The 27,330-nt window shown below is 33.8% G+C and overlaps 1 protein-coding gene across 1 annotated transcript in view; it reads left to right on the plus strand.

Moving 5' to 3' along the window:
- Nucleotides 1–27,330, plus strand: part of KIF18A (kinesin family member 18A) — a 79,426-nt gene that overhangs the window by 39,580 nt on the left and 12,516 nt on the right. The window contains exon 13 of the mRNA XM_060157742.1: nucleotides 6,736–6,971. Coding sequence (XP_060013725.1) covers nucleotides 6,736–6,971 — 236 coding nt within the window. The remainder of the gene's footprint in view (nucleotides 1–6,735; nucleotides 6,972–27,330) is intronic.

The following is a 27,330-nucleotide window of genomic DNA, read 5'->3' on the forward strand; positions in this document are numbered from 1 at the left end:
CTAACTAAGTTTTTATAGTGCTTTATAGTTTTGAAAACATTTTTTAATTTATTATTTTTATGTAATATATGTCATGTAATACAAAATTTCAAAGATGCCTCTACAGTGAAAGAGTCTGTCTTCTACCTGTCCTCTAGCCATCCTTGTCCCCTCCTAGAAACTACTACTATTAATACCAACTGAATTTTTAAGTAGACAGTTTTTAAGCATTCGTAATTCCAGAATGATTTTTTGCTATCATTAAAATGAAGTTATTAAAAGTGTATATTTTTTAACATCATGTCCCAAGTTTTACGTGATGCTATAGTAGCTCTTTCATGCTCTCTCTACTAACTCAGTAGTAACACCTTTTAATTTTTGAAACGTAATAGTAAAAAAGTATAACTTGATCTTTTATTTTTATTACCTTGGATATGTCAGTCAACTCCTTAGGTGTCACTTTCATGCTCTGTAAAAATGAGAAATTTATTTCTCTAAGGGCTTTCTGCCAATCTAAAATTCTACTGGAGTTCTTCTAGTGTTCTCAAATAACTGGTAATTAATTTTCCATACTTTTAATTTAAAGGAAATTATATTAGCGTAGTTATTTTTTAAAAGAATAAGAAAAAGGGAAGGAAAAACTTCAGGGAAATATTATCCTGTGGATAGAAGCTCACCCCATACTTTCTATATTTATACCTAGAGCATACATTGAACATTCATTTACTTGTACTCACACCACCTGCAAGAGTTAAAGTTATCAAAGAAACATTAATTTATTTTGACCATACTGTATTTGATATACCATACAAATAGATTAATATATTTAAGGTACATTTTTGCCTCAAAATGGGCAAAAAGATTTCTAACTTTGAAAATTGGTGAACCAGAGCATTACAGAGGCAATACAATATAGTAGAAAGAGTATGAGTTTTAGAGTTGGTCTTGAATTCTAGTTTATATGAGCACTATAACCTTGCATAAATTATTTTACCTCACTAACCCTTAGTTTTCTTATATGTTAAATTATACTTTCCTTATAACAATTTTAAAAGGATTAAATAACAAAAAATAGTGGGTGTGATGAACTGTCTTAGCCTGAGCTTATAGAGTGGAAACAAACAAAAAAGAAAAGATTTAGTATATATTCAGAGTGCTGAAAGAAAAAAATTTTCAACCAATAAGACTACCTCGCAAAGTTATCATTCAGAATTGAAGAAGAAATAAAAGAGTTTTCCACACAAGCAAGAGCTAAAGGAGTTCATCAATCACTTATAAAGCTAGTATGAAGGTTAAAAGAAGAAAGTAGTAAAAATAACTAACTACAATAATTCCTTAAGGAATACACAAGATAAAAAGATATAAAATATAACGTCAAAAACATAAAATGTGGTGGGGGATGAAAACGTAGACCTTCAGAATGCATTCGAATTTAAGTGGCTACCAGCTTTAAATAGACTGTTATAAATTTGTTGTTATATGTAAGCCTCATGGAAACTTCCAAGCAAAAACCTATAGTAGAGGGCTTCCCTGGTGGCGCAGTGGTTGAGAGTCTACCTGCCGATGCAGGGGACACGGGTTCGTGCCCCAGTCCGGGAAGATCCCACATGCCACGGAGCGGCTGGGCCCGTGAGCCATGGCTGCTGAGCCTGCGCGTCCAGAGCCTGTGTTCCGCAACGGGAGAGGCCACAACAGTGAGAGGCCCTCGTACCACAAAAAAACCTAGAGTAGGTGCACAAAAAATAATAAGAAAGGAATTAAGCATGCCACTAAAGACAGTCATCAAACCACAAAGGAAGAGAACAAGAGAAAAAAGGAACGGAGGAACTACCAAACAGCCAAAAAAGAATTAATAAAATGGCAGTAAGTACATACCTGTTAATAATTACTTTACATGTAAATGTACTAAATGCTCCAGTCGAAAGACAGAGTGGCTGAATGGATATAAAAACAAGCCCCATCTATATGCTGCCTACAAGAGACTCATTTCAGACATAAAGACAATTCATGGACTGAAAGTTAAGGGATGGAAAAAGATATCCCATGCAAATGGAAACCAAAAGAAAGCTGGGGTAGCTATACTTATATCAGACAAAATAGGTTTTAAAACAAAGACTGTAATAAGAGACAAAGATCAGCATTACATAATGATAAAGGAGGTCAATCCAACAAGAGGATATAACATTTGTAAATATTTATGCACCTGACATAGGAGAACCTAAATATATAAAGCAAATATTAATAGACATAATGAGAAATAGACAGCAATACAGTAAGAATAAGGGACTTTAATACCCCACTCACATCAATGGATGGGTCATCCAGACAGAAAATCAATAAGGAAACATCTTCCTTAAACAACATGTTACAGTAGACAAACTTTACAGATATATAAAGAACATTCCATACAAAAGCCACTGAATATACATTCTTCTAAACTGCACATGTGACATTCTCCAGGATAGATCATATCTTAGGCCACAAAATAAGTCTTAACAGATCTAAGAAGACTGAAATCATATTAAGCATATTTTCTGACCACAGTGGTATAAAACTAGAAATGATTCTAAAAAGAAAACTGGAAATTTTACAAACAAGTGATTAAACAACATGCTACTGAACAACCAGTTCATCAAAGAAGAAATCAAAAGCAAAATCAAAAAATAGACAAACAGAAAAACAAGAATAAAGCCCAAAGTTAGTAGTAGGAAGGAAATAGCACAGCTTGGAGCAGAAATAAGTGAAATAGAGACTAAAATACAACAAAAAAGATCAATGAAACCAAGAGCTGCTTCTTTGAAAAGATAAAATTGACAAACCTTTATCTAGACTCATGCAGAAAAACAGAGAGAAGGCTCAGATAAATAAAATCAGAAGTAAAAGTGGAGATGTTACAACTGATACTACACAAATACAAAGGATCCTTAGAGACTACTACAATTATATAGCAACAAATTGGACAACCTAGAAATGGATAAATTGCTAGAAATATACAACCTACCAAGACTAAATCATGAAGAAATAAGAAATCTGAACAGACCAATTACTAGTAAGGAGATTGAATTAGTACTTAAAAACGTTCCTACAAGCAAAAGTTCAGGACCAGATGGCTTTACTGGTTAATTCTATCAAACATTCAAAGAAAAGTTAATACCAATTCTTCTCAAACTCTTTCAATTAAAAAATAGAAGAGGAGGGAACACTTCCAAACTCATTTATAGGCTAGCATTACCCTGACACCAAAGCCAGACAAGGATAGAACAAGAGAAGAAAATTTCAGGCCAATATCCCTGATGAACATAGATGCAAAAATCCTCAACAAAATATTAGCAAACCAAATTGACCAATACAATACTTTAAAAGGATCATACACCACAATCAAGTGGGGTTTATTCCAGAGATGCAAGGATAGTTCAGCATCTGCAAATCAATCAGTGTGATAACAAAATGAAGGATAAGGCATCATGTGATCATCTCAATAGATGCAGGAAAAGCATGTGACAAAATTTAATATCCATTTATGATTAAACTTGCAACAAAGTGATTATAGAGGGAACATACTTCAACATAATAAAGACCATATATGACATGCTAACAGCTAACATCATACTCAATGGTGAAAAGCTGAAAAGCTTTTCCTCTAAGATCAGGAAGAAGACAAAGATGCCCACTCTTGCCACTTTTATTCAACATGTACACACTACTGTATATAAAATAGATAACTAATAAGAACCTACTGTATATCACAGGGAACTCTATTCAATATTCTGTAATGACCTACATGGGAAAAGAATCTAAAAAATAGTGGATATATGTATATGTATAACTCATTCACTCTGCTGAACAGCAGAAACTAACATAACATTTTAAATCAACTATACCCCAATAAAAATTAACTTTAAAAAAAAATAGTATTAGAAGTCCCAGCCACAGCAGTCAGACAAGAAAAAGAAATAAAAGGCATCTAAATTCAAAAGGAAGGAGTAAAACTGTCACTTTTGCCAATGACATGATATTATAAACAGAAAACTCTGAGGACACAACCAAAAAACTATTAGAATAAACAAATTCAGTAAAGTTGCAGGATACAAAAGTCAATATACAGAAATCTATTGTGTTTCTATACACTAATAGCAAACTATCAAAAAGGAAATTGAGAAAACAATTCCATTACAATTGCACCAAAAAGAATAAAATACCTAGGAATAAATTTAACCAAGGAGGGGAAAGAAAACTGAAAACTATAAGACATTCATGAAAGAAATTGAAGAAGACACAAATAAATGGAAATATATTCCATGCTTATGGATTGGAAGAATTAGTATTGTTACAATGTCCATACTACCCAAAGCAATCTACAGACTTAGAACAATTCCTATCAATACTCAATGGCATTTTTCACAGAACTAGAACAAACAATTCTAAAATTTGTGTGGAACCACAAAAGACTCCAAATAACCAAAGCATTCTTGAGAAAGACAAAGTGTGAGGGACCACACTCCCAATTTAAAACTATACTACAAAACAATAGTAATCAAAACAGTATAGTACTGGCACAAAAGCAGACACATAGATCAATGGAACAGAATAGAGAGCCCAGAAATAATCCCATGCATATATGATCAATTAATTTACAACAAAGGTGCCAAGAATATACAATAGGGAATGGATAGTCTCTTCAATAAATGGTGCTGGGAAAAGTGCACAGCAACAAGCCAAAGGATATCTTACACCATACACACAATTGTATCAACTCAAAATAGATTAAAAACTTGTACGTAAGATCTGAAACCATAAAACCCTGAGTAGAAAACATAGGCAGGTAAAAATAACTGTCATATAATACAGCAGTTCCACTTCTGGGTATTTATTCAAAGAAAATGAAAACACTAACACAAAATATAAAGCACACCTGTGTTCATTGCTACAAAAACAAAACCCAAGTTTATAGATACAGAGAACAGATTATACAGGTTGGTGGTGGGGTGTTGGGGGCAGGGATGGGGAATTGGTCGAGGGAGTCACAAAGTACAAACTTCCAGTTATTAAGTAAATCATGGAGATGTAATGTACAGCATGGCAACTATGGTTAATAATACTGTACTGCATATTTGAAAGTTGCCAAGAAAGTAGATCTTAAAAGTTCTCATCAGAAGAAAAAGAATTCTGTGACAGATGTTAACTAGACTTATTGTGATGATCATTTTGCAATATATATCAATATCGAGTCCAAAAACTTAAAAATAAATTTATGAATGCATAAATACATACAAACATACATACATGCACACATATATACATAAATAACATATGTCCAGGTCCCTGAGACCACCTCCATGTTTGATAATTTACTAGGATGACTCACAGAACCCATCGTATAGTTGACTCCATAGTTATGATTTATTAGAGTAAAAGCATACAAAACAAAATCAGCAAAAGGCAAAGGTGAATGGGGCAAAGAACAAAGGAAACCAGTTAGTTGTAAGCTTTCAAGTGTCCTCAACCAGTGGGCCCACACAGTTGTGCTTAAGTTCTCCAGAAAAAAGTTGTAATGACCCATGTGAAATGATGTCTACTTTGGAATCTCGTTAGGCTGACACTTAGTGTCCTGGATTTTTATTGGGAGCTGGTTGAATAGGCGCCCTGTGCCTAGCAGGGTGAATCAAAATTCTAGACTTTCCAAAAGGAAAGCAGTTGTAAATAACTGTTTTTATTGACTTTCTGATTAATGACTTTTCCCTACAATTGTTACCTACTTGGCTTAAATGGCATACTCCCCACTATCACTAAAAAGAAAAATGTCACAGACTATTTGTACTGCTATCTAAATATTTAAGATTCTTAGTTAATAAAGCAGTTATTTCCTTAAGTGTTAAAATTAGTGCCTATTCTTTTCCCACTGCCCTATTCCTACTTCAGATGGTTCTATTCTTCCGGATGTTATGAGTCAGCTGGAACACCAGGACTAAGTCATTTCAAGATTATTCATGTTGTTTGATGTCTTCATTGATATAAAAGTTAGGAACCACTTATAACTTTTAGTTCTGGCATTTCTTCAGTGAACACTCTTCATGGAGGTCTAATACATAAAAAGATGCATTTAGTACTGCTCTGATTGACAGCAATAGGCGAGATTTTGAATCAGAGCCAAGAATCCAATGCCCCGTCATTTTCCTATACCCACCATACTTTTCCACAATTCTTCCTTCGAATGGCTTTGAAAGCTATTGCTTTAGCTCATGAAGAGCTAACTTCAAGGAAAGTTGACTTTTGTTCATTTTTTATTTTTTAAATCTTATATACCTAAATTGACCTTCATCGTTTGACAGTGTATTAATATTTCATTTCAATCTCATAGTATTTAATAACAATAACAACACTATTTTTGATTTGTAAACCACATTATGCTTTGCATAGTTCTGAAAACAATCTCCTATTGAAAGTAGTGGCTGTCCAGTTGTACCCCACATTATAGAGGAGAAACCTCAGGTAGTGCCTTATCCAAGGTCATATAGAAGCAAGTGAAGACTTGCTGAGACTACAGCCTGGTGCTTGTAATTCCCATCCAACATTCTTTCCAATCTATACTTAATGTATTAAGAATATTTGAGGTATTTGATTGAAATATTCTAAAGGAAAATATGTACAGGGAACCATTTTAATCATCTGCTATTACTTTGGATGTTGCATAGAACCATAATAATGTATTTAAAATTTAGTATTTATCTTTCTTTTCTTGTCACCTTCTGTATGCAGAGTATTGAATGCTTTACTTCCAGCCCTAAGGAAACAGTATTGTGCATTAAAAGAATCTGGCCTGTTAAATGCTACTTTTGAGTCTGACTTCAAAGAAATTGAACATTTGGTAGAGAGGAAGAAAGTGGTGGTTTGGGCTGACCAAACTACTGAACATGCAAAGCAAAATGATCTACCAGGGGTTTCTATTCTTATGAACTTTCCACAACTTGGACCAGTTCAGTCTTCTCCTTGTTGTAAGTACAGATTTTATTTCATTAAGTAAATAAACATTATTTCTAAGAAGTAGCCTCTGTTATAATATCAATCAACAGAACAGTCAGTTTTTTAGTAGGTTTGCTATTTTGTGAAGATGGGAGAATTAACTTCAGAATCATTTCAATTAACCAGTATCTTTCAAAGGTATAAGAGTAAGTATGCTTGATGTTCTAAATAATTCTAGCAGTAAAGTTATTTTATTTTACCTTTTTTTGATAATTTTACTTCCACCCTTCTTTAAAATTTAACCTCTGTTAAAGACTGAAGATTATAATTAAGAATATTATATTCTGTAATACATAACAATCTTCTATGTTCTTAAGATCAGCTAACAGTGTAGAATTTACTGTTTTTCTGTTGGCAGATCACTTGATGTCTCTGCTCTCATAAAAGTGTGCATGGGACATTTTAATTGAAAAACTAACATATAATCTTGGTTTTAAAATATTCAGATTCTATAGCAGTAGAGTGCCCTCTTCAACTTTTCCCAGAACCTCAATCTTCTGTGCTATCTTAGAGGTGAATGCCTATTAACAGTTTGGTTATCATTACAGTGTGTGTATAATATTTGTATTAGATAATTAACTCATTAGCTTTTTGTTACATTTCCCATGAATGCTAACATATTGTATATATATTAAACTACAACTGTTTTTATTTGTTTAGTTTATTTGAACAGTTTTAGGGTGCATACATAATCTAGCATGTTTTTTAATAGTTGTGAGAATTGATGTACCATCATTTACTTAACCATTGTTCTATTGGTGAACAGTGCATGTCAGAGAGCATGCCCATATACAGTAGTTATATGCAGTTTCACTTTCCACCATTTCAGTTACTTGCAGTAAGCTGAGGTCCAAAAATGTTAAATGGAAAATTTCAGAAATAAAAACTTTATAAATTTTAAATTGCACACTGTTCTGAGTATCATGATAAAATCTCATGCTGCCCTACTCTGTCCTTCCCAGGATGTGAATCATCTCTTTGTCCATCATATTCTTCCCATTTGTCATTTAGTAGCCATCTTGGCTATCAGATCGACTGTCACAGTGTTGCAGTGCTTGTATTTAAGTAACCATTGTTTTACTTAATAATGGCCCCAAAGTGCAAGAGTAGTGATGCTAGCAATTTGGGTTTGCCATAGAGAAGCCATAAAGAGCTTCCTTTTAAGTGAAAAGGTGAAAATTCTAGACCTAATAAGGAAAGAAAAATAAATCACGTGCTGTGGTTGCTAAAATTTATGAGAAGAGCGAATACTCTATCCATGAAGTCATGAAGAAGGAGGAAGAAATCATGTTAGTTTTGCTCTTGAACCTCAAATTGCAAAAGTTATGGCCACAATGCATGGTAAGTGCTTAGTTCAGATGGAAAAGGCATTAAATTTGTACAATAAGATATTTTGAGAGAGTGAGCCCACAGTTACAAACTTTTATTACAGTATATTGTTAGAATTGCTCTATTTTATTATTAATTGTTGTTGTTAATCTCTTACTGTGCCTAATTTATAAATTGCACTTTACCTTAGGTAGATATGTATAGGAAAAAAAAAAAACAGTAAATATATGGTTCAGTGCTATCTGCAGTTTCAGGTATCCACTGGTAGTCTTGGTATGTTTTCCCCCTTGGATTAGGGGAGACTACTGTATTCCCATGTCTGCATGTGTACTAGTTGCCTAGGAACTAATTTGCTGGGTCAGAGAACAAATAATTTTTTTTTTAATTAAAATGATCTGTCAAACTCTCCAAAAGTTTTCTTATACAAATGTTTATGAGATTTTACATTTGTTTATGTCTCATCTTTACCTTAACCCAAAGTAATAACAGCAACACTAAATTAATGTATATTCTTTTTAAATTTGCAACTCTTATTTTTAGTGATGTTAATTCTTTGAAGTTTGTGGAGACTTCTTTAAAGCCCAGCATAGAGTTGGTGTAAATGTTTCAATTATGCTTTTAAAGAATATATTAAGTCAGGTCAAATTGGTTGTGTTCTTCAAATCTTGTTCTTACTGACTTATTTTTTAATTCATGTTCTATCAAATACTGAGGTGAACTATTAAAAACTTCATCTTTTACTGTGGATTTTTCCATTTATATCAGGCTTCTATTGCAACGCTAAAAAATTAATACAAACATATCAACTTAAAATAACACTGAATTATTATCTCAGAGTTCTGTAGATTGGAAGTCCAGCAGGCTCAGTTGGTTACTCTGCCTCGAGTATCACAGGCTGTAATCAAGGTGTCAGCTAGTTGGGTCTCCTATCTGGAGTTTCTGGGGGAGAATGTGCTTCGAAGCTCATGCCGGTTGTTTGCAGAATTCAATTCTGTGTGGCTGTAAGGCTGATGTCCCTGTTTTCTTGTTGGCTATTGGCCAGGCAGCTCGAATTCAGAGCAAGTCCAAACTTGCTAAAGTACCTGGCATTGTGCAGGCACTCAGTTTTTAGAGGTCACCCCTATTCCCTAGCATGTGGTCCTCTTCATCACTTCATCTCCTAGCCAACAAAGGCAGGTCAAGTCATTCTCATGCTTCAGATCTCTCTTACCTTCCCTTCTGCCTCATCTCTTCTGCCTACAGTTAGAGAAAGTTTTTGCTTTTAAGCACTCATATGATTAGATTGAGCCCATCAGGTAATCTAAAATAATCTCCCTATCTTAAATTTCATAACCTCAATTACTTCTGAAGATGTATGTATCTTACTTATTTTCTTAAAGACTGTTTAGCTGGGTACAGAATTCCAGTTTGGTGTTCTATTTTAGCACTTTAAAGATATCATTTCATTATCTCCTGGTTTTTGTTGTTGCTTTTGTAGCCAGCTTTCATTCTAAGTGTTGCTCCTTTGAATATAATCTGACTTCTGGCTTCCTAAAATGTTTTCTCTTTGTCTTTGGAGTCTTAGTAGTTTTGCTATATTGTGCCTAAATGTAATTTTATTTCTACCTCTCTTACTTAGGTTCACAGGACTCTCTGAATTTGTGTCTGCATTATTTTTCAGCAGTTTCGTAAAGTTCTTAACCATTATATCTTCAAATATTGCTTCTGCCACTTTTATTCTCTTCTCTACTTCTGAGACTCCAATTATATTACATGGTACCTTCTTATTGTCTTAGCTATGACTTTTACTCTCTTCTGCTTTTCATTGTTTTTTCTCTTCCTGGAAATTTCTTTTCACATATTCTGTAGTTTCTCTTTTCAGCTGTGTCAAATGGTTCTTAAATCCATCAAGTTCCCTATCTCAGTTATATTTCAATTCCAGAATTTCCATTTGATTCTTTTTTTATAGTTTCCATTTCTTTGCAGAAATTCTCACTGAATACGGTGGGTGAAGTCTGTGCCTGAGAATTCCCAAGCCTAGAACCCACTGCGTCTGTTTCTGTTCTCTTTCTGCTGGATTTCTTTCATGTGCATTTCCTTGAATGCATGCTAATTTTTGTGCATCCCGCATGTATTTGCAGAATCGTTTGTAGAAATCCTTTGAGGCTTCTGATAACAATGTCTTCCTCAGAGAGGATTAATATTTGCTTATTCCAGGCTCCTTTTGGCATTAGCAGTCTAAAATCATTTCAGTCCAGTTTTAGAGACTGAGATAATTTGAAACTGAACTTCAGCTTCTGTGAGGGCCTGCCTACTCCTAGTTTACCCTGTGGAGTTTAACTGTGCCCCAACTCAAATTGGGGAGGGTTTAGGAAGAACTCCCTTTAGTAGGCACTAAATTCCGGTTCCTGCATCCCAGTCCTACAAAGCTCTCAACAATGTTACCAAGCTGTTCTGCCACCTCCAGCATCAGCAAATAACCTTGAGGGGAAAATAGCTGTAAATGCAGAGATTACTTTCCTGAGCCTTCAACTTCCTCCTGATACCTGCCTATAATTCTTCACAATCTTGTTAGCTCTCCTGTGCCTTCAAGCCTGTGTTTTTTATATTTTGTCCAGATTTTTTACTTGCCTTCAGTAGAGAGGTTGCTCTGAATTACCTAGGTCTCTTATTATTAGGTTTCCTATACTATATCTTTACATTAAGATGACAGGCAAGTTGGGGTTATATGTATATTCTTTTTCTCTTAATAAAGCATTATCTTCATCAGAAGTGACCTCGTTGAGATCATTAGAAGGAAAACTTAAGATTTTTTTCAGATTCTCTCATACCTTTGGGGCCTTGATTCTTTATTTATAGTGCATTCAAGATGTTGGAGAGGAAATAGAGTTTTAACACCAAGATTAAGAAATACTGACCACCTGCTATGTGATGATCATTATCCCTTATTTAAAAATCTGTATTTCACTTACAGTGTAATTGCGTAGACTATACTTGTCAACAGTAAAACAAAACATTTATTTGGTTCTGAATTCTTTTTCGCAACATATTCAAAGGGAAAGACTATTGAGGTTATGTTACCTTTTATAATCATGAACTTTCTTCTGAAAATGTATCAGAAGGCGGGTTTTGTTTTTATTATGTTTTGTTCTTACTTTATTATTTTAATATTCAAGTGATTTTATAGATTAACTATTTGCTTAGTATGTCTTGTTCATTCCATGAATTATGTATGTTATATTCATTATGAAGAGAGAGTCAAAGATGAATAACAGGGAAGGGGTATAAAGTGAGTACATTTATAAATGTTTATTTTTCTTAGTCTTAGAATATTGAAGTAGTTCATTTTAAAAAGTAAATAGTGAAATTTACTCTTGAATTTCTAAAGACATGAAGCAATAGCCAAATAGCATATATTGCTAAAATTTATCAATAAATAGTCTTAACAAATTTTAGAAGTAAAATTCAACTAAAGCAAAACATGAGTCAAATGTGTCTCATTCATCTTAAGCTTATACATGTGCGACTGACTTTTTTCCTATACTCCTGTAATGTCAAGTGGTTTTGTTGTTAAATTTCAAAATTACTAAATGCTGTGGGGTTTGAATATTTTATTTCTGGTGCTTTAAAAAGTATTTACTAGATCAGCTACATTCTTTGTATTTAAAACACACACACTGTGTTTTTAAAAATCTGATGAGATTAACTATAATTGATATAATCTGTACTCTGTTGTTAGGAATTTAGGTTAATAAATTTTCATTATTGTAAATAATATTGTAGTGAGCAAATATATACATTTATCCTGGTGCTCATGCCTGATTACCCCTATGATAAACTCCTAGAAGTGGAATTTCTGGCTCAAGAAATCTACACTTCTTTAAAAGTTTCTAATATATATTGCTAAGTAACTTCTCCCTCTCCTATATGGTTGTACCAATTTTAACTCCCATGAACAGTGTAAGAAAATGAGCTCCTTGATTCTCCAAGTGGGGAGGTTGTTAGTAAAGGGGCTGGAATGGTGAACCCGAGCACCAGGAGATGAATACATGAGGTGCGTTTTAGAAACCTTTCCCGATCACACGGTGTACCATCCTCTGGGTTTCCCATGCATGTTTTAGCTGTAGGAAGATTCCCCTTAACCTGGAGATTGGGAACCCATGGAATGGGTACCATGCAGTATTACTTTAAAGGGTCTGCATTTGCTCACCCAACCTCACCAATCCTCTCAGCCCCAAGAGTGTCCAGACTTATGTCTCTTCCAGGTGTGGGTCTAGATGTGGTCAATCCAGGTTGCATCACAGCCCCTGAACGAATTTTGTAAGAATTTCTCTCTCTTTCACTGTCTTTGTTTTTCGGGGTTTTTTTGTTTGTTTGTTTGTTTTTTGTAATTTATTTTTATTATGGGGTTTAGCTGATTTTCAATGCTGTGTTTATGCCACTTTACACCCAGTTGATTCACTTACAGAGAGATATCAATAAATACTTTTTAAGATTAAAAAAGAAAGAAAAGAAAATGAGCTCCTTTTAGCTTCACCAGCTGTTGCTGTTAAAATATTTTTAATTTTTAGAAAATCATTTTCAAACACACATAGAAATACAAAGAAAACTATAATGAGCCTCATGTTCTGTACCTATCACCTAACTTTAAGAATTATCTCATGGCTAGTCTTGAGAACCCCATCTGCTTTCCTCCACCCCATCTATATCTACACTGGATTATTTTGAAGGAAAACTCAGGCAACATATCATTTCTTCCATTTATCTTAGTGTCTCTAAAAGAAAACACAGTGCTCTTTTCGTAACTAATGCCATCAGTGTTCAAATTTCCTCCATTGTCCCGTAAATGATTTCTTTTTATAGCTTTTTTATATCAGTATCCAGACAAGGCCCATACTTTGTCATTGGTTGGGATGTATCTATTAAATCCTTTTAAATCTGGGGTTCTCTCTCCCTCTTTTGTCTTTGCTAATTACTTATTGATTCTTTGCCACTTTAATAGTCATAAATATTATCTTCTTTCCATTTTTTCTTTGTTTACTACTATACTTGAGTGTATTTTTTTCCATCTATTTAAGGATATATTTTCTGTGAATGACCTAGCCAATCATTTGAACATTATTTTTCACATAGTCATGTATAGCAAAAATTGTTACTTATTTACAAGAGCTTAAGATATGGATGTTTATTCATTCATTCAGTAATATTTATTGAACTTTTACTGTGTGCCAGGCACTTATCTGATGGTAAGGATACATCAAAGTACAAAGGCAGATCATGTAGAACCTTGTAGGTCATTATAAGGATATAGGCTTTTACTCTGAACTAAACGGAACTATGGCATGATCTAAGCAGAGAAGTAACATATCTTAGTCATGTTTTTATAAGATCCCTCTGGTTTCTGTGTTGAGAATAGATTGTCATATGGCAAGGGCTGAAACTTAAGACACCACTGCAATAACCCAAGTAAAAGATGGTGGTAGCTCGACCAGGTTGGTAGCAGTGGAGTTGGTGAGAAGTGGTCAGATTCTAATATATTTTGAAGGTAGAGCCAGCAGGATTTCCTGACAAATTGGATTTGGGGTGTGAGAGAAAGAAAGGGCAAAATTGACTAAGATTTCTGAACTCCGCAACTGAAAGAATCCAGTCACCTTAAAAGAGATGGTGGAGCAGGTTTATAGGGTAGAGGTGACAGAAGATTAGGAGTTCAGTTTGGAGCATTTTAAATTTGTCTAAGATACATCCAAGTGGAGATATCATGTAAGCAGTTGGATATAAGAATCTGGAGTTTAGAAGTCTGAACTGAAAGATAAATTTGAGAATTGTTAACATTTAGATGATATTTAAAGCCATAGGACTAGATGAAATCATCAAAGGATATTAACTCTTTCCTGTAAGATACATGTTGCAAGTATATTCTTCAAGTTTATCATTTACTGTTAACTTTGTTTGAGATGTCCTTTTTAATACTGAAATTTTAAACTTTTATCTAATAAAATAGCTTCATTTGTTTTTTTTTCCCCCCTGCCTTTGGAATTATTCCTCAAAAGGCCTTTTCACCTATAAGTTTTTTTAATTTTTGCTTCCATTTACTCCAGGTTTATTTTGACGTACATTAACAGGCAAGACTCTAACTTAATTTTTTTCCAAAGAGCTAGTCATTCTTGTATAATATATTGACAGTCTGTCCTTATGGCACCATTAATTTACATACAGTAGTCATAGGTAATTCTGTTTATTGGATTTTTATCTTATTATTTTGCCTATTTGTCTATCCTAGAGCTAGTAACTATTATTTTAAAAACTAATAGTTTATAGTATTTTTTGACATATAGCAGTGCTGGTCCCCCTTTTTTATTCTTTGTTTTTAAAGTGTCCCTGACTAAGAAATGTCTGTCAGAATCATTTTTTTCTGATTCCAAGGAAGTAAAATCTTTTAAAAATTTTGTAAATTAATTTTGTCTTCACATTTTCCTACTGTCAAATCTTCTCACTCTAGAATAGTTTGCCTCTCCATATGCATACCCTCTTGTATGTTCCTCAGCAAAATTTTAGAATTTTCTTCATATATGTCTTATACATTTGTTAATTAAAGATATCCTTAGTTTTTATATTTTTGTTATATAGACTAATTTTATTTTTCTTATATTAATAAGCCTATATTACTTCTTATTCAAGAAGAAATTAACTTTTTTAATTTTGTTAATTTTAATACTTTACCAATGTAAGTACTTAATTTTGGGATAGATATTTATTTGACTTAAAATCTTTGCTTCCAAACTACATGTCTGTTGACTTGGAGTAAAACATGCACCTATTTTGGGTCTGGAAAACAGAGAAAGCACTCACTGAGTGCCATGCAGGGTGGGGATGCCGGCAGCAGGGTTTAATTATGGAACTGATAAAATTTCTGACATTAAATGAAAAGTCAAGATTTCCTCATTACTCATCTGGAAACTCACATTTAGTAATATTTCTGTCTCTAACCTTTCCTTTTCTTAAATTTTGCACCCCATGTCAGTGATTTTATCTTAGAGTACAATAAAAGATACTAGTAGAACCAGTTTCTTATAGTACAGATATTCTGATTGAATACAGGGTTCTTATGGAAGTTTGTTTCCCCTGTAATTACTTGAATACAAAGATGTTTCATTTTATAAAAAAGATCTCTATACTAATTCCTCGTATAATAAATATGAAGCAGCAAAATGCTTATAAACTGAATCTTTCATATATCTTCCCATTTGGCAACAAAATTTAATCAGTGCCAATAGACAATGAAAGTCTTTTTTGAAGCCCTAAATACATTTCGTTTGGCCCTTAGTCTCCTTGTACACAAGGCATTGTTCAGTTATTCACCTGTAACTGCAAATATTACTGTAAATTAAAAGGTTCTTTGCATTGTCGTTTTCTTTTTTCCCATCTTACATAAGCATGAATACTAGGAAAATGAGACTGAGAGGAAAACATGGCATCTGCTATTTCCCACGGAGACAGGTTTCAAAAGGTTATGGTTGATTTATTACTCAGAATGCTGGATTAATTTAAAGGACTGTAACAGTTCTTAAAATGTATTCTCTCTTTGTGATATTCGTAAATAGCTGATATTATCTCTGTAGGCATTAATTACTACAATAACCACAATAGTGTCTTATGAATACATTATAAAATGTTTATTATTTTGGTTAATTCACTAGTACCTTAAGGTTATTTATCTTTTAAATAGTTAAAATTCATTCACCTGTACATTTGCATCTGCAAATTCCGTGAGTCACAAGGCTGTTAAAAAGAATCCAGATTTATGATTAGTACAGTAATTGTATCAATCACTTGTAGCCTAGAAGTGTTTATTGAAATGCATATATTAATATTTGATTTCACTTTAGAACTTTGCCAACTAATTTTAACTTAGCATAGTTTCCCAAAATACTTGCTCATGTACTTATTAACATGAGAGCTAGCAAAAGAAAAATCCTTGCCATCATTTTGTACCAAACCTCAATTAGATCTAATCCCATTCATCAGTGTCTCCCTGTCATGAACCCTACTTTGCAGCCTGTGACTCATGTTTGCTAAATACTGCATTCTGCTTTTTACACTAACGTACAGCTCTGTAAATCTTTTAACATTTGCAGTCTTCAGCTTTTGATAAATTAGTTCCCCTGGGTAAAATCATTCAGGACACATGATATGGCACATCAAAAATGACCCCAGAAGGCCTGCCCATTGTTTAAGAGGGGGATTTTTAACTCATTAGTGATCAATTATCTAGTCTCTCTATTTAGAGGAACCATCTGTGGAATATTTCAAAAAGCTGAAAAATAAATATAGACCCCTCCTACCTAAGAAACCACATGAAATTGCCAGTTAGTACTTGTGTTTTAGAGATTTATTTAAACAGAGAATAGAGTGATGATTCTTAATTCAGTTTATTTTAAAACATTTTGAGAAGATTTGATGTAAGAAATGAATAATTATAGTGATATCTAGGACAGTTTCCATTTCTCACCTCTCCCCCTCTACAATCTACTCTTCACCCTAAAATGATCTTCCTAGCAAAGTTCAGACCCCTTACTTAGAAGAACCTTTAAAGGCTTTCCCAGCTCCATGCAGACTCACTTCCCTATGGCACTCAGTGTCCCAACCTCCTCTTAAACATGCTTTCATTTTCTTGCCTCTACAGTTTCCAGGCTTCTCCCTCGATCTTGAGTGCTACTTTCTCTCCATCCCACATCCTAGCACATTAAGATCCTTATCCTCATTGACAGTCCAATTTAGATACTGCCTTCTTTGTGAAACCTTCCCATTAATGAGTCCTCCCCACTTTGCCTGCACACACTCTTTTACATTTCCATTATATTTTTTATTCCATTGTTATAACAATTATCATATCTTACCTTCCCTCTCCCCAGCAAACTATAACTTCATTGACAGTCAAAAACAGTTTTTTCACCATTTTTAGGTTTATTGCCCCTTTCACTAATGTTTTAACCTCATTTTGCTTTTTTTCACAGAACCCCTTGTTATACACACATTTTCCTATCAAATATGAATTTAAGTAATTTTTGTTACCTGCATATTATATTTACCTAATCCCCTATTAATGAACGTTCAGTTGTTTTCCCTTTCTTGCTGTTGTAAGCAACACTCCACTGGACATCTGTGTGTGTGTGTGCATATTTTGCGACTTGTTTAATTATTTCCTTAGGCTAAGACCCCCAAAAGTAGAATAGTTAGGTCAAAGGGTCTGTACATTTTTAAAGCATTTGATATGCATTGTCAGGTTATTCTCCAGAACTATCATAAGTGTACAGTCCACCCCGATAAAGGGGGGTAGAAGGTGAATATTTTTTTAATGTGCTTTTGTCCATTTGTATTTCATTCTGAGTTACCTGTTTATCTCCTTTGTCTTATTTTTCTATTACCTTTCATTTTCCTTATTTACTTTGTTTGATAGATAGATGACCACATATGTATATATATAGATATACATATATATACAGACAAGAGCTTTAAACACTTTGCCATATATGATACATATTTTTCCTTTACTTATGGTGGTTGTTAATTTCTACGTAACCCAACTTTAAATTATAAAGGTATTTATCTATTTAATTCACATTTATGTTTTCTTTCTTCTAGTAGTAGTAGGTAGATGACATCTCAGTTTTGAGGGGTTGAAATGGTATAGTGCCTTCTATTCATATTTTTGGGTCTGTGAAGAAAATTTTGTATTTTTAAGTCTTCATTATAATCATATTTATATATCTTATTACTTTGTATTGCTTTGTATTACTTATTACTTTGTATTACTTTGTATTGCTTATTACTTTGTATTATAAAGTCTTCATTATAATCATATTTATATATCTTATTACTTTGTATCATATTTATATATCTTATTACTTTGTATTCTTTACCTGACTTGCCCCTGGTAAATCAATAAGAGACTTTAGTTATGCCAACAACAAATATGATTGATATATGAGCATATCACTTTTCTTGCTGTGAGCAACAAATTATAAAGTAGGAAAGTTTAAGTGAACATTAAGATCATATAGTGCTAAATTCTGGTTCTGTGTTTGAGATGAACCCCACTGTGATTTTCCTGGTGGCCTATAATTAATCAAGAATTAGTATGACCATTTTAAAGTGGAAATTCAGTAAAAACTATATACATTGCTAAACTATATGATTTTTATGATGTAAGAATATTATAAAGTAAGGGTTTCTATTACTTGGGCCTTTCTTTTTTTGCTACTATGAAACATGTGTAAGTTTTAACTTCCTTTTCCTCTGTAATGGGCATTGGTTTAAAATTATTTAGATGTGACTTGTTGTTAATAATGCATTGATTTAAGGGCATTTCTAATAATAATTAAAAGAATTCATTTAAAAGTAAAAATATACTGACATTTCCTAAAACTGCTTTTAGGAAAACAGACAAAACAAGCCTGTTTTTTCTGTTTTCTATTAAAATGCATGTTGGATGATGTGTAACAAATTCTAAACAGTATACTTACTGCTGTTTATTGATTCATCTATGTTTAGGTATTATCAGCTCATTCTAAGAGATGAAGATTTAGCTCGTTTACACCACCACTTTCTTTCTTTTTCCTACTAATGTACTAGCATATTATATAATATATAATTATCTTAAATTATATAATATCCTTGTGTATTAGTAGGATCATATAAGAAGTGGCCTATATTAATATATGTAACATTTAATCCTATGGCCTCGTTAAGGAAATTTTTTAAAATAAGCAAAAAAATAAATATTGTAAAAAAAATCTTTTAAAAGTAAAAATATACTGACATTTCTTAAAACTACTTTTAGAAAGACAGACATGAAACAACTCTTTCCTGCTTTCTACTGGAAATATTTTAGAGTCCTAAATCAAATCTGTGGGATAAGCTTCTTGGAGAAATGAAATATTTGAAAGATTGAAATAATGAAGCAAACTAGATTATGCTCACAAGTGGACTTAAATAACTTAAAGAACAATGCAGCCAGTAAATACATTTTTACATGTTTCTCTTCAGGTGTAGGCAATTTCTCAAATGTCTTTTTCATATATTTCTTTATGAGACTCTCCTGTATTTCACTAACAAAGTCAAAATATCTAATTTATTGCTTTTATTGCACCGCCATTAGTTGATCATATTCCTTGAAATTTCAGAAGTTTGGGGGAATGATGGCAAATGGCAGGTTAATATCTAAACTGTGTTTACTTCTTCATTAACCACTTAACCAGTCATCAAATATTTGTTCATAATTTCTTTTAACCACTTAGCAAATATAATTTAGTGATCAGACAAATTAATTCTAATTTTATTACTATTTTTACTGTTTTTGTTTTGATATTAAGTTGTGGCTTATATTAATAGCATATTTTATTCTATAAAATGCTACACAGACTACACAAATGTTAACGTTCTTATGTTGTAATCTAGGTAACATTGTGTTAGAATTTGGAATACTACTGATGAAAATTGTATTTTTTCACTATCCACAATTTTAGCACTTGCATTTAGAGTTAATTTTGAAAGTGGTTTTAATACTTAAAAGACTTTGAAAGGCTTGTAAACCTTGGCAGTCTCAACAAATGTTTTTTTCTGACTTCCTTTTTAAGTCTCTTTATGGACTTACAGTAAACAAACTTTTTGAAGCGGGAATCTCTAGCCATAATGTAGGAACAGATAAATAGAACACTAAACCACTTTATCCTGAAATGCACATTTTCAGCTGTATATATGATGCCTTAAAGCACCATATAAATATTTTAAGATATTTCTTAAACTATTAATGGTTAAGTATTACAAAGACTAGGATTGGATTCATTAAGCAAAATTTACCCTAGGGTTTAGAAGAGAGACTTTTCTATATCTCTCATTAGCTCTGATCTGTCTCTGATCACTTTTCAAATCCTGGTCTAAATTGTAGGACATAGTCATTTTGAAAAGTTATATTATTTAATCATATAACTTTCATTGCCTACCCTCTTCCCTAAACCTCTTCCCTAAAGGAGTTGATGAATAAATCTCTAGCATTGTTTATGCATTTTTTGCTTAAAAGACTTCATAACTATAAAAACAACAATAGGGTGCATTATATTGTTATTTTATTAATATGTGCCTTCAACTATTTGAGGTGTTAAAAAGCCCTAAGAGATCGTCTTGAATTTCAAGATAACTATGTTAGACCTTTATAAGTAAAGCAATACCAAAGTTATTTTGCAATGAACATTTTCTCTCCGGGAAGTTCCCAAACTGTTCTTTAGAATTATATGTATTCTAGTTAATTTGAAAACAGTAATAGAAAATGTCTTGATCCTTAAAATGGTATCCTCTCTGTTTTTTGTTTTTGTTTTTTTTTTATCCTCTCTGTTTAATCATCTGAATATCTCAACAGACCTGTGAAGAAATTAAAGTATATCTTACCTTCGTATGGAATCTAAATGTAAAGATAAAGACAGGTATAAGAAATATCATTAAAGCTAGAGGTCTTTAGGACACTTAAAATATCTGAAAGCAAACTGATTAAATCCATGTCCTCATACAAAATATATCTTTCATTTCTTAGAATTTTTGCTATCTAAGCTTTATTTTTATTTCTACTATTTATTATGTGCTATAAACTTTAAAGCATAACAGAATTACACATGCTAATGTTCAGATTTCACAAGTGGTTTACCTCTTCCCTGAAGAAGAGGAATTTTCCTTCATTCCTGGGACTCATGACTTTAAATCCATTCTGCTCATTCTCACCATATTGAATGATTTATTTTTGCTGATTGATTCACATTTTTATTGGCCCTCTTTAAATTACTAGGTAGATAACTGTTCTGCCTTTCTTTTTGTTGCATGCTAGGGAAGACATAAGTAGGAGAGTGAGATGATAAGCCAGTGGAGAATGGGGCTAAATAAAAGATCTTTCCCACCTTCCCTAGGCCTAGAATGTTCATTTTGCCCTTCTATTAGATTGCCAATTCCATTTCATGTTATCTGCTTGCATGTTTCAGTTTAGACTCATAGCTTTGGCTAGTTTGACCCCACTCAAAGTCCACAGATTTGGGGTAAAGCTATCCCAGGACAAGCAAGAGATGTGATTTTGGACTGCTCTTTCCTTTTATAGCCCCAAAGTTTAACCATTTTTCTTTTCATTAAAAGATTCTGCATGTGTGTGCGTGTGTGTGTGTGTGTCTGTCTCTCCCCTCTCCCCCTGCCCCCTCCTTTTTTCCCCCTCTTCACCTCCACCTCCTTTTAAAATTCAGTTTATATTTTTATAAAAGTAATACCTGCACATAATTTAGAAAGCTAATAAGTACTATAATATTTGTGTAGGTATTCCTTGCCCTATTGCTGCCCACTCCCAATTCTTATTCACCTTTTAGCTATTTCTTTTGATTTTTCCTCCTAATTTCTAAATTTAAAATTTATACTGCCAATTCTTATTTGTTTATATTTTTCCAATTTTAGATGTTATCTACTTACTTTTATTTCATTTTATTTTAAAGGATTTAACTCCTTTACAATGTGTATACATTTCCTCCTGTCCCCCTTTTTGCCAAAAGAGTTTTTCACCTTTTTAAAAATAAATCTCTAGAGTGTTATCAAGTAAATATCGTTCTCTGTTGAGCTACGAAGTGTATAAATTCTCTTTCTTGTACAGCTTTATGGTTTCTGTATGTAGTATTTGTTTTTTTTCCCATCCTCTTTCTTGTTTTCTCCTTTATTCTACGGAAGTTCATCCTCCAATAAATTCTGGAGAATGGGTGCATAGGAAGTAAAATTTTTTTAGACCTTGGATGTACAGCAATATTTTTATTTTCTGATTGACTAGGTATGGAATTCTAGGTTGGAAATAATTTTTCTAAGAACTGTGAAGACATTGCTCCATTGATTTCTAGATTCCAGTGTTGCCATTAACTGTCATGCCATTTTTATTCTTCATACTTTGTGTGGGACTTTTTCTCCCAGGAAGATTTTGGGATCCTTGGTATTCTGAAATGTCACAATGCTATACCTTGGTGTTAGTCTTTTTTAAGTTCATTATGCCAAACAGTTTGTGGGCCTTTTGCACTGGAAACCTTTATCCTTTCACTCTGAGAAATTTTCACATATGTATTCAAGCACTTCCACGTGCTTACATACATAAACCTCCATAATATGTTTCTGCCCTTCTTTCTGTTCTGTCTTTGGAACACTTATCATTCTGATGTTGGATCTTCTGGATTGATCCGCTAATTCTATTATCTGTTTTCTAGTATTTACCTCTTTTGGTTTGTTTGTTCTTCTTTCTAGGAGATGTCTTCCACTTTATCTTAGAACCTTTACTTTTATTTTGTTTTCCTCTCATTTTAAATTTCTAAGAACTCTTTCTTAAAATTCAGTGTTTCTTCTTATAGCACTTTGGTTTTGCTTCATGAATGTAATAATGTCTCATTTCTCAGAAGATATTAATTATGGTTATCCTAATATACTCATTTATTTCCTCTCACTTTTTTTTCCTGTGTGTAGTCATATGTCTTGATTATCATGTTGAAAGACATACTCTAAAATATCTGGTGACCCTGGTTGTGTTCTGTGTACATAGTTCGGTCTTTCAGCTAATGAGCCATATTTCCTTCTGCTCTGTTTTCTGTGACTTTTTCACCCCCTTTTCGCTCATGGGGTCTGTATGTACATGCTTTGATTTGGTTTTGATGGGGTTTTTGTTTGTTTTTTTTCAAAATTGGGATCATGCTGTATTTAAATTTCTTTACTGCTTCATTTCATGGGATATTTTCCCAAATCATCAGATAATCTGTAAAATATGTCTTTAAATAACCGTGTAATTATGTATATCCCATGTTTTATTTAGCCATTATCCTAACTGATTAAATTCTCCCTGTGGTAGGAGCTTGGCGTAGGTAAAACGTGGCTCCTGGATTATCAGAAGGCCTGAGTTTGTGTGCTAGTTCTGCCTCTCCTTTATGCTGTATTATCCTTTTACTGGTCCAGTGAGTTTCCTCTGTGCTTATTAGTAGTATGGTTTTGCCCTTAACTTCCTGATAATCAAGTAGATAGTAAGGTCCAGAGATATGGGGGAAGTGCATTCCTTTTCATGGATCTCACAGCCCAGGGAGTGTAGAAAAGAAACCAGAGCCTCAGGTAGCCTCAGGTAGAAACTTTGCCTCTTTGCCACCAGTGCTGGGAGCAAGGCCCACAGGGTTGGGCACTTTCTGTTCAGTGTTCCTTTCTACGGTGAGACAGCTAGACCAGGACTGAATCTTAGGGCCTCTTAGTGCTGCTGCTAGCGTTCACATATTGTCATTTCACTGTATCTCATAGTGTTGTCTCACCCTTTCTCCTCCTACCCTATCTACTCCCTCATCCCTGTTCCTCATTTAAGGAACTTCAGTGACATTCTTCCAGTGCCTTTTACTTCACTCCCAAGGATAGCATTGAAGGATGAAGTGGGGAAATTATAAGTTATTCTCTCTATGCCTTCCTTCTTTCCAGTTCTAGCTACACAATATTTCTCATAAGGTCCTCTACTGTCCTGGTGTGCAGATAATACTCTTCTCTTATTACTAACATTAGAGCAAGTTTTCTCCTATTTCTATTATATGGTCATTTTAAAGGGAATCTGGAAGGGGAGCTACATACCTCTACTCAGATTACCACCTTGGTTAAAACTGGTTTTCTTTTACAAAGTTAACCTTCATATCTCTTCTTGTACTAAGGGTGTTTCTAAGGCGAGACATTTAAGGCGGAGCCAACCAAGGACTGGATCTTCTAGTGAGCAATTTAAGTATTCAGTGCCTTTCTATCTTGTGCCCCTACCAAAAAGAAAAGGTTCTAATATCATGTATATCATATATTACTTGATTAATGCATTCACTACAAGACCACATTTTGCATTTTCAAGGCTTCGCTAAACATGGATTTAAAATGCATTGGCTCCTTTTAAAGTAATTGAATGTTCAAGATAATTAACAAGATATTGGGAGTGAAGCAGTCAGCGCTTGTGTCTGAAATCGCAGTATGTCTATGTCTGGAAGTGAAGATAAATGTTTCAGTTGTTTGAGGGTGTTTAGAGATGAGAAAGTAGAGTGCCTGACCTAAAAGTAGATGCCCTTTCCCATCACTCTATTAACTTACATCTTCCCCTCACATTGCTTTTCGTACAACTTCCTAGGAGCCAAAATCCATTTTCAATAAATTTTCTTCTTTCTGCCACCCTTGTTCTAGAACCATTTCCTACTTAGCCTCACTCTCCTTCCTTCCTTTTCCCTACCCCAGCATGATAATAACACCCATCATCTCTAACTAAGAAATCATATCCTCAAACCCCAAAGAGACCAGAGAGGGAAGGAGGCAGGTTCTAAGACACCTGAATTCACTTGGATCAGAGCTCCTCAAGGGGACAGGACTTCAAGCCTGATGAGTGGAGGCTGGGAGCAGGTAATGTCAGTAAGAAGAGAATGCCAAATTTGAGGGATGATATTTAGGATCTTTTGAACTTCTCTGTAATTGTGCATGTCAAATGGTTCATGGTTTTATGGAATGTTGTCAATTTCTGTAAAATGGTATAAAATTAATATATACTACTCCTTTGTGTGAACTCCTTATCTTTGTTCCTGATTGTCAGATACCTCATCACACCTATGTATGTTATTACATACATTCTGGATTTACTTTATATAATTTTTATCTGATTATTTGATTACCACACCCTTCCCACATCTATCACTACTACTACCACTCGAGTCCAAGCTCTTGTTATTTCTTGCCTGAGCTATAGCAATAGTCTTGTTACTGTTCTTGTTCCTTGTTTCCTCTCTTACCCATTCATATTTTCTCCACACAGTAAGCAAAGCAATCTTTTTTAAAAATGTAAATCAGATCACATCATAACCATGCTTAGAATCCTCCACAGATATCCCTTTGCACTTGGAATAAATCCAAGCCCTTATCCATATATCCTAACACAGGCTGGCCTCTTTCAATATCTCTAGCTTCTCATTTCTTCTCTCCCTCTAACTCACTACACTTCAGTCACACTAGCCTTCTCTCGTTTCCTTGAGCTCAACAAATTTATTGTTGCCACTGGGTCTTGCGCTTCCTGTTTCCTCTGCCTCTTTCCCCAGATCTTTGTAGGCCTGCCTCCTTCATAGCCATTCAAGTCTCAGATCACATATCCCATTCTTAGAATCACCTTCCCTGGCCATCATAAACCACACCCCTCCTATCTCCCATCACCCTCTACTCCACTTTTCTGTCTTACTGTCTTTACAGCTCATATATCATTATTAACGTATTAAGATAATTTATTTTTCTGCCTTCTCCCCTCAGAAATGTAAATTCTTAACTGTTCTGTTTTCTGCTATATTCTCAATACCTAGAAAAGGTCTGGAACATGGCAGTGCTTAATACTAGATGAATGAACAAACAGTGAATCTTTTTATGCACATGCAGTCCTCTTAGGTTGTTTTTCTTGTTCCATAGCTGACTACAGCCTTTTTTTTCATTAATCAAATAAACGTTGATACTGTATTGAAAATAATAGTAGTAACTTCTTTTAAAGGTCTCGACGTTATGGTTATTGTTATTATTTGGACATGAATTTCAACAAGTCATATTCACATAACCATGGATCATAACCATTTCAGAGCAATAGAAATGCAGTACACCTACACTGTGCTGGAGAATTAAAGTTCCAAGACATGGTCTAGAAATAACAAAATTTTTCGGAACATAGGATACCTGCTACCTTCTATCCTTAGTATATGATGTAGTAGGCTGGTTCTTTAGATGGAGAGACCCTGGAGAGAAGACTTGCTGTCCTCCCAAGCAGCTGCCAATCTTTTCCATCCTACTTTATAAGAGCCTACCTTATAACGATGCATTTTTAATGTCCTGTCACCTCCTGTGTGGCACCTCTATTGCTGAGGTATTTCATTGACTACCATTACCTATTAGAGTCCCTTGTTCTGAAAGTCCTTAACTACATGATTCCTTTTCTCGTTTTTATGGGCCCTTTTTAAAGGAATTATAATCTTCCTCCAGGTTCCTTCTTTGTCATTTCCACTCTGTAGGCCAAAGAATTACAGAATCTTGTTAGATAGTATTTTCCCAGGCTGAATCAAGGGAAACTACAGACTCCCCAAGCCTGCTTTTCTGGAAAGTTACTGCACATCCTCTAATGGAAAAGTACAGCAGATCTCTTTTATAGACATAGACCTAGCATATCCAGTGGTTGTTGTAGCCTCTAATCCAGCACCCTCCAGTTTGCCATACCCACTTCAAGTATTCTTGCCTAACTAAAGGGGAATGACTATTTATTATATAGCTGTATTTATATATTCTGAATATCGTATTCAAAATGAAATCTCATGTTGTTTATCGTGCTCTTTTAGTCTTCAGGAATAAATGGAATCATTATCCCCTTATAGTTACAGTGAATTGACTGTCTAATTTTTATTTAAGCCTTTAAATCTTATTTTGCTCTGATTATCTTCTGAACCTTTCTTAGCAACTAGTCAGCCTAAGTAGTCCTGAATTGACCATCTATTTTCTGCTCTCTTTTTATTTTATCTGTACTTAATAACTGAGAGGATAGAAAGAAAAGAACCCCCTGGATTTGTATTTTGTACATGCTGTGTGTCTGTAGCATCTCTCCTTTCAGGTCCAGTAAAACAGTGGTATATGTGAGTCCATTATCGGCCGCATCTTCATGTTTCTCCTTCAAGTTATCATATCCTATCAGGAGAGAAGAATTATAGCTAAAGATAATGTCATTGTAAGATTACTATTGCTTTCACTGCAAACTGTTACTTAGTCTGATCATACCAAAATTTGATATTGGATGTATGTTTAGATTATCCCAAAGAACTGGTAGATTTTTTTTTTTGGTGTGTTATGGAAGACACCCCCCCACTTTTCATGCTGTTTATAAGCAATGGAGAAAACATGGTCCACCATCATGGGAATTTGCCCACTGCCACTCCAGAGATTATCCCTCCGTAGATATGC

The sequence above is a fragment of the Lagenorhynchus albirostris genome, chromosome 9, assembly GCF_949774975.1.
Source record: "Lagenorhynchus albirostris chromosome 9, mLagAlb1.1, whole genome shotgun sequence".
In the NCBI taxonomy this organism is placed as follows: Eukaryota; Metazoa; Chordata; class Mammalia; order Artiodactyla; family Delphinidae; genus Lagenorhynchus; species Lagenorhynchus albirostris.